The following is an 11,849-nucleotide window of genomic DNA, read 5'->3' as shown; positions in this document are numbered from 1 at the left end:
TCCAGCGTCTTGACGCGTCATCAGTGAGGGAAGTTTCCGATCTTGAAGAAAGTGTAGTTTAAAGAGAGAAAGGCTGATGAATGTAGTTTTAATGAACGTGAGGAGTGATGCGTGAGCTGCGGGGAGGCTTCGGGGAGGCTGCGGGTCATGATGCCGTGGAGGAGACACTCAGTCGGGCTCGTCTTCAGCTGCGTCTTCGTCGTTTCTTTTTTCACCAATAAGGTGAGTGTGTCCCAAAGGTGTGTCCGGATGACTCTACTTTAAACAAGAACACTATTGAAATTAAAGTTCATAAAGATAAACTTTGTGACGTCACTCTGCAGATTAAACACAAACTGTAAGTTTCTGTGAGGCTCCGTTTCTCTGAGCCGAGCAGGAGACGAGCACAACATTGAGATCAAACCCTCATTTAACCATCATCATCTTCATCACCATCAGTAGCCTGACCGTTTTATGAGCACGATTTAAAGCCGTATCGAATCGATGCATTTGTCGGCCGTGACCTGATGGTGCATTCATGTGGTGTCAGACACAAGGGAAAAACGAGTTTCTGGTTGTAAAATGTTCATGAACACCAGCTTGAGTCGGAAACTCTTAAAAAATGAGGTGCCCGACTTGGGGACTTAACGTCACCTTTGTCATCACATGGCGGGCAGAAGATATTTTGCTAATGTTAACATACTTTTTATTATTTCACGTATTGCTCATAAACTTTTAACAGAGACATTCACACGTCTTCTTCTTCGTAGCGTCCATACTGTTTGTTGTTAAAACATTCAGACTTTACGATCTGAAAACACAAGAACAAACTGAAGACAGAAGAAGGTCTGAGGTCGTGGACTGTAGGGGGGTTGGTCTGAGGTCGTGGACTGTAGGAGGGTTAGTCTGAGGTCGTGGACTGTAGGGGGGTTAGTCTGAGGTCGTGGACTGTAGACTGTAGGAGGGTTGGTCTGAGACCACAGACTTTAGGGGGGTTGGTCTGAGGTCGTGGACTGTAGGAGGGTTAGTCTGAGGTCGTGGACTGTAGGGGGGTTAGTCTGAGGTCGTGGACTGTAGACTGTAGGAGGGTTGGTCTGAGACCACAGACTTTAGGGGGGTTGGTCTGAGGTCGTGGACTTTGATGTTTTTGACTTGGTTCTTTTTTTTTTTTCAGTTTGTTCTCTCCGTGTTAAACTTCACGTTTCCGACTTTGTTCCAAGGGTGAGTCCAAACACAAAGTGCACGAGTGAAGAGGAAACAAGTCTTTATGATAAAAATATAAATATAAACATGATAAATATATATATATATTATAAATACATGTATATTTATGAACACTGGGAGGAGTCATGGCATGGGCATGGGTGGCATGGGCCCCCCCTTAAAATCTGGATTTTGGATTTTGGAAAATCCAAACCTATGATTGGCTATTTGCCTATAGAGGCGGGGCTTGAGTTCAAATCATTCTGAGGTGGTTTTCTTGATGAGTGAGGGTAAGAATTATTTTATTGTTTTTATTTTCAGTTGTAAATAAATATTTTTCATTCTTTGTTTTAACATAAACCCGTCCACACGGTCTGACTTGTGATGGACTTATTTAATAATAAATGTTTTCAAATCAGACAGTGTTCACGAGTTTGTGTAGATTTTTACTTCTCAGTTTTTAATTTCTTAAAGGTTCAAACTGAACGTGGACACCTGAGTCAGAACAGTTTGTTAACACGGCAATAGGAAGTAAAAGGTCCATGCTCCTGATGTTTAAGTGATTGTTGCTAATGATCAAACATGGCGGGTAAAGTCTTCATGCCGTGTTCCCCCGTTTCAGGGTCAGGACCTCTGCATCCCATCATTCAATTTTTACATTATTATTTTATTATTTTTTATATTATTATTTAATTATATTATATTTATTATTTAATTATTTTATTATATTATTATTTTATTATATTATTATTTTATTATATTATTATTTTATTTGTTTTAAATAAATCAAAGAGAAAACGTTGAGGAGCTTTACTCGGCCTGGTATGAAGCTCTCGATTTCGCTCTTTCACAAACTGAACATTAAAGTCAATCAATGAAACACGGTGAGTCTCTAACGTGGTCGTGATGAATCTCTCCAGATGGCAGACGTTGATCGGCGCCATCCTGCTGCTGCTCTCTGGGAGACTGGGCATGGTGGAGATGAGTCGCATCACCAGGTACGGTCAGAGTCCCTCTGCAGCCGTGGTGTATATTCATGAAGGAGTGAGCGTTCAGTTCTGATGTTGTGTTGCAGGTCAGCAGCTCTGTCGTGGCTCCCAGGCGCTCTCCTGTTTGTAGGAAACATCTACGCTGGCTCCCGGGCCTTAGCACGCTTAGTACGTATCCCTCCGCCTCCTCACCAGCTCTCTCTTCAGGACGATCTGCAGCTTTCACTCTGTCTCTCTCTCTGCAGGATATTCCTCTTTTCTTCACGCTGCAGAACTCGTCTCACGTCGTCAGTTTACTCATCCTGAAGGTCATCCACAGAGAGGTGAGCATGTGTGTGTGCGTCTGTGTGTGTTTGTCTGTGAGCGTCTGTGTGTGTGTGCGTGTGTGTGTGTTGTTATTTTGTCTGTCAGGTTTTGTCACGTCTAGAAAATGTTTCAAAGTGTTTGTTGTTCAATTTTCATCTTGATCATGTCCTCAGAAACAAATGAATTTATTATTTATGATGATTTGATATATTTATATTCTCGCTCTGTTCTACAAAGTGTTAAGATGTTAACGGTCATGTGACGCAGCAGCTGGAACTCTGATCACCTGTTCTGTTTCTTTTCTTGGACAGAGGGTGCAGAGGCTGAAACTCTTCAGGTTTGTGATTTCTTCTCTTTGTTAAGATGATGAATATTAAAGATGATCTACATCTGTGACATGTTGAGAATGTAAAACCACAGTCTGTGCAGGAGAGTTCAGCTGGTAGTATCGCTGCTGCTAACCAAAACTCTCCACATTCAGACTGGGAGACACGTCACAGCGGTGGAAATATGGCGGCTTGAAACAGCGGTCTAAACAGGGTTTGCAATGTGGGAGCCTCATTGGTCAACACAGCCATCAATCATGGTGTTTAATAACATTTTATATAATTAAATAAAGACTTGAACTCTAAATGGCGTGATTATAACCATCATGGAGAAACCTCTGATGAGTGTTTTGATTTTATAGTTTGACCCGTCTCATCTGTCAACATGGAGGAGGCGGAGCTTATGACCTGTACTGCATTCAGTCAGCAGGGGGAGCTCTGAATGTTTTTTGCTTTGTGAGCAGACTTTGACATCTGTCTCCATTTCCTCTCCCAGCCTGCAGCTCATTGGCTAACGATTAAAAAGTTCAACAAATGACGAGTGTTTATAAAAGTGGTTAGTGAGAAATGTCCATGACGAGGCCTTTGATCTTCTTGCAGTGTTTGCCTCATGCTGCTGTCAGCCATCAACCTGCCTCAATATGATCCTCAGGTAACTCTTCACATCTGAGGTCCATAACTACCATTTCACTGTTTCTATATCACATGTGTTCACTCAAACACGATCTGCTCTCTCACAGTTTGACTCCAGAGGTTACCTGTGGGCCGTCGCTCACCTGTTCTGTGTTGGTGAGTCTCCGCTTCTAAACAGACGATTCACCTTTATCTGAGTAAGCTCAGGAGCTACTGAAGCCTCCTGCGATCCTCCTGACCTGTTCACACATACACCTCACAGCGGGAGACTATCCCTGTCAGACAGGCAGGGGGCGGAGTCTCTTGAGGGAAGACGTGAAGAAAGATGTGGAAGTGGCGTACAAAGCCACAGAGTCATCTATACAACGCTGTAATGAGAATGTGTGTCTTTCTAAGAATCTCAATGTGAACTACAGAGTGGAGAAGAACATACTGGAGAACAGGAAACATGCAGCAGCAGGTTCATTAGAGCACAGAGATGGTAGAGGTGGTGTGCAGACAGTCTATGGTCGTGCAGCGATCACAGGAAATAAAGGTCACCACCCCCTCCCACTGGCTCCAGGTGAATTCTCCTGATTATATCCTGCTGTGTTCTCACATCAGATCACTCTGACTTTCTGCAGAAATACCAGGAGGCTGGAGGAGAAACTCTGCATTAAGTGTGAAAACACAGTTAACAAGAATATCAGAGGCTCGAGGACTGAGCCTTGAGGAACTGAAGTAACTCAGTAACTGAAAAGTCTTTAACTAGTCTTCATCAGAAACTGTTTTTTCCCCTAAAAAAAACAGTAAAGACTTGATTTATTGTGGAGGAGTCTTAATGAGTCGTTCTAAAATGTAAGAGATTAATGTCTTTTATTTTTGAAGGTGCATACAGAGTGTTCCAGGTTCACTACAGACCAGGTAACCTAAGGTAAATATCGCCCTGCTCATCAAAGTGGACTTTTTCTCCTCTAACATAAAGTATGTCAAAGTGTTTCTGTTTTCATTACAGTGACCTTGAGCGGCAGGTCATCAACTACCTGTTCAGGTGAGGAAACATCACCCTAAATCACTCTGATAAATACAAACACACAGGGTCAGAGGTCATCAGCTACCTGTTCAGGTGAGGATAACTCCAACTGCATCGTGGTATTGAAAAGTCTCTTGCTTGTGATGAACTTTGAACATGTCGGGATGTTTTTAGCTCATCGATAATTAAACCATCAGAGACTCATTTCTGTTCTTCCTGCTTTTCTGACAGCGTGCTGCTGCTGGCTGTCGCTGCTCACCCGACAGGTACGAAGAGCGTGATTTTAAGTTTCAACAACAGTTTATCCCTCACTCACATCACTCTGTGTCAGAGACCTTCACCTGCTGAGTTCTTTGATCCCTCAGATCCTTAATGCTCCAGGTGTGTTTGTCTCTGCAGGTGACCTCATGGGGGCGCTGGAATTCCCCTCGCTGCAGTCTCACACGTTTCACTGTGGCTGCTGTGCCAGGTGAGAGAGCCTTCAGTCTGTTAAAGCAAAGCTGCTACTGTAGGAAACCATATTTATAAAGTGTATAATATTAAGTTTATAAAAGGGGCACTCTTTAGGGGGCAGACAGTCTCTGTAAACCCGTGGGATGGTTTTCAAACATGGAGGCTGCAGATTCAGAATCATCTGTTATGAAGTGGTTATTATCTGTAAGCTTCCAAATGTGTTCTGAAATAATTGAAACTGCATCTGAAATAAAGCACGGCTCTGTCGCAGAGCGCCGTCTATAGCTTTGGATTGGAGCAGCAGATTCACGTGTGCTGAATCTCATTGGACAAAGAAACGTCCGTCATTAGCACAGCGGCAAGCAATTGGCCTGGTGTAAAGACGTCAGAATAAGGTGGACACGGAGCGTTACACATGGCTTGCCACAGGACTTGGGAACGGGCCGGCCGACGCATCTCTGACAACCCTAACCCACTACAATCCAGTGTTTACTGACGTGATCACAGACTAAGAAAGATGAACATCATGTGTTTACTGGCTCCAGTTTAAAGGGCTGTGATTGGTCGACATGAATCAGCTGGCGGCGCTGACGCTTCAGAGAGCGTGATGTTTCAGCTCCTCCTCTTCATCAGTCAGATGTTTTCATGTTGTACATGAACTCTAATAACCTGATGTTATCATTCTCCTCATAGCTCGTAGTGTTTCTCTTCACAGCGCTCTGCTCGGCTTCCTGTTGCTGTTGGCAACCGTCAAACTCAAAAGTGGATTGTCAGTGGAACACGCCGGGGTCTGGATCTTTCTGTCCAAGGTGATGATCAAGCCATTCAGAGACCAGATGTTTAAACTTTGAGATGTCAACAGCTGTTTGTTACCTCGGCAACAAAAACAGAAGAACTAGACAATGTTAGATAATTTATTATTTTAAAGATTGCAGGTAAACTCCTGCACACAAAAACATCTTGCGTGAAAGAGGGCGGAGCTATGGCGGAGCTGGAGAGGAGCAAGGGTTTGAGTAATAACTGTTCTCCTTCTCTTCCCCCCCAGGTTTCTGCCGTGTGTCTCTCTCCGTTTATCTTCCACATGGACGTCAACACTCCGTCTCTGATCTGGTGCGTGTCTCTCCCGTTTGTTTTATATCTTGATGATGTCATTGGTTAACACGTATTGTCCTGTGTGTTGGCAGTGTGCTCGTCAGTCACATGGGAGGAGCTCTGCTGCTTTATTCTGATGCAGACTCTCAGACCAGATGACCAACCTGCAGCTCGCCCCTGCCCCCCCTCAAGAGATTCTTTCTACTAAAGCTTTATTTTGTGATAATCTGCTTACCAAATAAACGTTGTGAACGTCGTCTCATGCTCGGTGTGTTTCTTAAAGAACAGACATCGCTGGTCATTCACGTTCACTTTTATTGATCCACAAACGTCTCCTTCTTCTTCTTGACCTCTAAAAGCAGCGTGAGCACTGAGCCTTCAAACCCTCTGTGCATCAGACCCACAGGTCTAACCTTGGTGTCACCTTGACTTCAGTCCTACAGAGAGAAGCTGTTGTCGCTGTCCTGATGGTTCCTCCTCTTCGGGGAGAATAAAGCGTTGAACGGTTGTCTCCTCCGAGTGCGAGCCTCAGGTTTCTTCTCCTCGTGGACGTACCCTGCAGTCAGAATATTACAATGTTTCAATACACTCAGCAGACACTTTTATCCAAAGCGACGTACATCAGAGAGTAAGTACAACACTAACCCATTCATACACCACCACTGAGGCAGTGGGAGCAATGCGGGGTTAAGCGTCTTGCCCAAGGACACGTCAGACATGTTGCTCAGCTGGGGATCGAACCCTTGACCTTCCAGTTGAGAGGCAACGACTCTACCAACTGAGCCACAGCTGCCCATATTACTCATATTGTCAATCATATTCATACCTTTGATTAATTAAACCTGTCAATACTAATTAGATGTAAAGAGGAGAAATCGCTGAGTCACCTCGGTCAATGCACGTTTGAGTAGATGGGAATCCGACTTCCCAGAAGTTTTCTGGAGTACACGGGGGGATGTACAGGAAGCGGTGCCGGGAACACGAAGACAGCTTCTTCTGCTTCTCGTCCTCCGGGAGGTGAGCGTAGTACTGTGTGGAAACATCAGATGTCATACCACCAGTGATAATAAAAACACGTCTGTGAAAGTGGGCGGAGAGATCACTTACTACTTCACATTCTTTACAGGTGGCGCCCTTCAGCTTCCTCCTCTCGTCCTTCTTACGGATCACAGCGACGTGAGCGAACGTGGGGCGGCTGCTTCAGAGACATCGAGGGACATTATGAAGATCATCAGAACAAAACATCTCTCTGCAAAGTGTGAAATCACTCAGACAGGACGAGAGTCTCTTACTTCACTTTGTTCCCCTTCATCTGACTCACGCAGGTCTCGTCAGGATCTGATGAGAGATTCAAAACAAATTTTAAAAAGACACGCAGACAAAAGATCTGCACATCAGGAGAGGAAAGACTAAGACATGAAGTCAAACACTAAAAATCACACCATCATCATCCTCCTCCTTGTCTCCTCCTGCTGCTTCGTCCCCGTCGTCCTCACGCGGCTGGCTCGGACCTGAGCGGGAGGTGTTGAAGGATCGGTACTCTCCGTAAGCTGTCGTGTCAAACATCATGTCCAGACTGTCGTTGGCCTTCTCCCCCAGTCCTTCAAAACACAGACGGATCAAAGTGTCACTTCTCAGTCATCTTTCTCTAAGAAGTGATTCAGGGGGATTGGCAGGCTGCACACTTTTTAAACAACCCTCACCAGGATGAATGTAAACCTTTAGAGCAGCACAGTTCACGGCTTTGATTCCCATCGTCTAATGTTTAAAAGGTTTTTTGCATTTCTGGTGAGTCCCATCTTAATCGTTGTTTGATCCTTCCAACTGTCCTCGTCATCCTGAACGTTCATTTTTCTCTTCTGTTTGCGGTTTTTAATACACTGCTGACGTAAACCCACCCGCCCCCTAAAGATACAGGGCTGTGATAGAGACGATGGAACACGGGCTCACAGATTGTTTATAGAAGTCAAACTGCATGCTTTAAAAACACTGAAGACTTTGAAGAGCAAAACTAAATAAATCAAAACCTGTGACCCGGGTTTCAACGTGGGCCTCTTTGAATCCTCATGTCCTAAGTTTCTTCTTCTCCTCTCTTCTGTCCGTACGACGCTGCTCTCAATGTTTTGAAGATTAAACAATCATCTGATGCTAACGAGTCGTTTGATTCAGACATGTCTCCGTCTAACTGACACCTTTAACGGGCTCCTCGCAGCTAAAAATCATTTAGATGTTTATGAGTTGAAATCATAAAAACGTTGCTCTGATCCACAGGATCTGTGATTGTATTCACCGGACACACTGTCTGCTCCGTCTCGTCTCTGCAGCGCGCTGTGGCTGATCCAGGTGACGTCTGTGTCCGCCAGCTCTGCAGAACCCCCCTCCTCCTCCTCCTCCTCCTCAATCTGAAAGATCAACAGACATCAGGGGTCGTTCACCTTCCTGTCGCTCAGACTTTATCTCAACAATCAGATACTCTGAACGTCTTTTTTTAATCAGCGACTGTGGTTAGTCGTGCATCGGGTCATGTGACTTCACCTCGTCTCCTCTCCCCTCGCTGTCGTACATGGACAGAGCGAGCGCCGGGTCCATGCTCCACATCGGCTCCACTTTGAGTTTCCTATCAGCTGAGAGAGAATAAAGAAGATAAAACTCTTTAAATGCGATGCTCCTGTGAGGCGTTCAGGAGCTGTCAAGTGTTTCCTTTCTCACCAACGACGTCCTTGATGGTGTCTCCTCGAGCGAGTGGCTTCTTAAAAGCAGGACTGACACAGGAAACGTTTGACCTTTGGCCTGAGGTCCTGTTTGGAAGCTGTTGAAGGTTATTGAAGGTCATTATTCAAACAGCATGAGAGACGTGTCATGGAGAGAAAGAGGTGAATTATGTAGGTACCCGGTCTTAAGAACCTGAACCCATCACCTGGCTCCTGCAGCATCGCTCACCTGGCTGCCGTCCTCTGGCTCCTTTTTGATGCTCGGATGACTTAGAGGTGACTCGCTGCGTTTGATTAGCTCAGGTTGTGGTTGTTTTCCTCGTTTTTCCTCGTGCTCACTTCCCTCCTTCTTCCTCTTCGCCTTGTGATCAGAATCGTCCACTGAAAAGCGTTTGAGCCGTGGGAGCAGTGACGGGGATCTGTCCGTGGTTGAGTCTGGACTGTGGATCGATGGGTTTGTTATTTAAAGGTTTTTCAGGGTGGGGGGTGAGCAGCAGGTAAAAATCTAATCAAAGTTTTTCATCGTCTACATACATAAGCAGTAAATGTGCGTCTCCTGAACCAGCCTCTCAGCAGGTCAAAATATCACCACTGATTTCATCCTTACCTCAAATGGACGTCAAACTTCCATGATGGTTTCCAGCTGCTCTGCTGGCCGCGAGTCGTTTCAGTTTTCTGATGAAGAAACAAAGTAACTCAAAGAGAGAACGAGTGTGAAACATGCTGAGGGATTCAACATCAACAGCCTCAAACAGAAAAGCTCCTTCTGTGTTAAAGCCTCTTTAAAACGTCCTTCAGGACCGAGCAGCTTGAATCTTTACAACCTCACCATCACACACACTCTCCTGTTTCCACAAGGTTTTCATTTAATATGAATCTGTGTGAAAATAATCAAAAAGTCTCTAATGACTCAGACGTACCACGAGAGGCTTCTCTACCAGCTCTAGGGCGCACGTTTCTGCGACCTCCACATCTTCATTCACATCATCTGAAACAGAGACAACCGACACATCGTAAATACACGACACATCGTACAGCCATACACACCGTACATCGTACATCCACAACACATCCTACATCCACACACATCATACATCCACGACACATCCTACATCAACATACATCGTACAAACACGTCACATCGTACATACACGACACATCGTACTGTTACGAGCTAGCACCGGCTACACATATACACATATATATATATATATATATCCCCTTAGAACAAAAAAACATTTTTATTTTTTTTTTATGATCCAACTTTTCTTTTTTATCATTTTTATATTAAATGTTTTTTTTCTTAAAACTGAGACATTTGCATGATGTCTACTTTGGAGTTGAGACTGACTATTCATTTTCATTTTAGAATGAAAAATGCACAATCCTAGTAGTCGCATCACTCAACTTCTTCAAGTCTGTACACTACTATTATAACAATGTCAACATCTAAACACTTCCAAAAATACAAAACACACTCAGGCTCTCGACAGGGCGTCGGCTATCACATTTTCTTTACCCGGTAAATGCCGGACTGTCAGGGAAATCAGACTCCACCGGAAAACTCTCTTACTTGAGGTTTTGAACTTTGCAAGAAAAGTAAGTGGATTATGATCTGTCAGAACCTCCAGATCCCCACCCCTACTAGAGACATAAACCTCAAAGTGTTGGACTGCCAGAACAAGAGCTAGGGCCTCCTTCTCTATGGTGGAATAACGCTTTTGATGGCGATTCAGTTTCTTAGAGAAGTAGGCAACAGGCCTGTCTATTCCTGACCCATCAGTCTGCAACAGCACCACCCCCACTCCTACATCACAAGCATCCACAGCCAGCTTGAATGGGGCTGGAAAGTCAGGAGCGACCAGTACTGGCTCACTAGCGAGGATGGCCATCTCCAGAGCCTTTTGACAGTCTACTGACCAACTAAACTTAACCCCCCTTTTTAGCAGGTTAGTAAGTGGTGTCGTCACAGCAGGAAAGTTGGGAACAAAACGACGGTAAAAGCCAGACATACCTAAGAGGCGCATCAGCTGATGTTTAGACTTCGGGGCAGGGAGATCTAAAATGGCTTGCACATTGGCTGTCCTCGGTCTCACTGAACCTTGACCCACCTGATGGCCCAAATATGTGACCTGCCCCTTTCCTATTTCGCATTTTGGTAAGTTGATTACCAGTCCTGCCCCCTCAAGGTGCTCGAACAGCTGTGTAATGTGTTCAATGTGATCAGCCCAGGAAGAACTAAAACAAACAACATCGTCTAAATATGTCACAGTGTTTTTCAGTCCAGAGGTTATTGAGTTCATTAACCTTTGGAACGTTGCTGGCGCATTTTTCATGCCAAAAGGAAGAACCAGACAACGATACAAACACTTGGGCATCACAAACGCAGATACTTCTTTTGCCCGATCTGTCAAGTGCACCTGCCTTTCAATAAGTCAAATTTTGACACGAACTGAGCGCTGCCAATCTTGTCAATGCAGTCTTCCAGTCTCGGTATAGGATATGCATCAGTTTTAGTTACATTATTTACCTTTCGGTAATCAATACAAGGACGAACAGGCAAATCTGGCTTGGGAACAGGGACTAAAGGAGAACTCCACTCACTTGAACCCTGTTCAATCGCACCAATTTCTTCCATATACAGAAGCTCTGGTTTTACCTTAACCCATTTTTGTGGATTAATCCGGTACAGATGTTGCTTAATGGGAGTAGCTCCACCTGTACCCACATCATGGGTAATTAAATTTGTCAGACCAGGGGTATCTTTAAACAGGGGTCTAAAGTGATCCACTAGCTGCAGTACATCTTCTCTCTGGTCTGTGGTGAGATGACTCAGGGACTCGCTGAGATTGGCCAGAGCACTGGAATTCTGAAGCCTAGCTGTGACTGGCTCCACTGACCCAACCTCATCTTCCTCACTCTCATCCTCCTCCACAGCCGTCTGAGACACCAGACACACAGCAGATGGACGAGCATAATATGGCTTCAGAAGATTGACATGACACAGTTGAGATTTCAGTCTTCGATCTGGTGTCTCCACAACATAGTTACACTCACTCACTTTCTTGATGACCTTATAAGGACCATAAAACTTTACCCCCAACTTCTCTCCACCCATGGGCAACAACACTAAGACTTGATCTCC

At 44.7% G+C, this 11,849-nt stretch overlaps 2 protein-coding genes across 4 annotated transcripts in view; one reads left to right on the top strand and one right to left on the bottom strand.

The window, feature by feature from the left end:
- LOC110001481 (UDP-N-acetylglucosamine transporter TMEM241 homolog) lies at nt 1-6,250 on the top strand. Of its 2 annotated transcripts, XM_020656975.2 has the most exons (15): nt 1-222; nt 1,154-1,200; nt 2,103-2,180; nt 2,258-2,339; nt 2,417-2,494; nt 2,789-2,814; nt 3,404-3,455; nt 3,544-3,592; nt 4,304-4,349; nt 4,431-4,466; nt 4,680-4,714; nt 4,848-4,917; nt 5,617-5,710; nt 5,947-6,011; nt 6,086-6,250. In XM_020656975.2, the coding sequence occupies exons 1-15, from the start codon at nt 148-150 to the stop codon at nt 6,150-6,152; spliced, it is 900 nt and encodes a 299-aa protein (XP_020512631.1). In that variant the 5' UTR covers nt 1-147; the 3' UTR covers nt 6,153-6,250. The 2 variants fall into 2 exon arrangements, with proteins under 2 accessions (XP_020512631.1, XP_020512632.1); XM_020656976.2 differs by lacking the exon at nt 1,154-1,200 and having other exon boundaries at nt 4-222.
- rbbp8 (retinoblastoma binding protein 8) overlaps nt 5,802-11,849 on the bottom strand; it is a 25,613-nt gene continuing 19,565 nt past the window's right edge. The window contains exons 9-19 of one of the 2 annotated variants that reach the window (XM_065948882.1): nt 9,625-9,692; nt 9,312-9,379; nt 8,934-9,144; nt 8,703-8,802; nt 8,529-8,617; nt 8,284-8,395; nt 7,436-7,594; nt 7,286-7,331; nt 7,101-7,191; nt 6,881-7,022; nt 5,802-6,549 (exon numbers count right to left, since the gene is read on the bottom strand). In XM_065948882.1, the coding sequence (XP_065804954.1) occupies nt 6,431-6,549; nt 6,881-7,022; nt 7,101-7,191; nt 7,286-7,331; nt 7,436-7,594; nt 8,284-8,395; nt 8,529-8,617; nt 8,703-8,802; nt 8,934-9,144; nt 9,312-9,379; nt 9,625-9,692 (1,205 nt within the window). In that variant the 3' untranslated portion in view covers nt 5,802-6,430. The remainder of the gene's footprint in view (nt 6,550-6,880; nt 7,023-7,100; nt 7,192-7,285; nt 7,332-7,435; nt 7,595-8,283; nt 8,396-8,528; nt 8,618-8,702; nt 8,803-8,933; nt 9,145-9,311; nt 9,380-9,624; nt 9,693-11,849) is intronic. The other variant, XM_065948883.1, reaches the window with a different exon arrangement.

This window comes from Labrus bergylta, chromosome 20 (genome assembly GCF_963930695.1).
Source record: "Labrus bergylta chromosome 20, fLabBer1.1, whole genome shotgun sequence".
Taxonomy (NCBI): Eukaryota; Metazoa; Chordata; class Actinopteri; order Labriformes; family Labridae; genus Labrus; species Labrus bergylta.
Note: the sequence above shows the minus strand (reverse complement) of the source record. Positions and strands in the feature narration are given on the sequence as shown.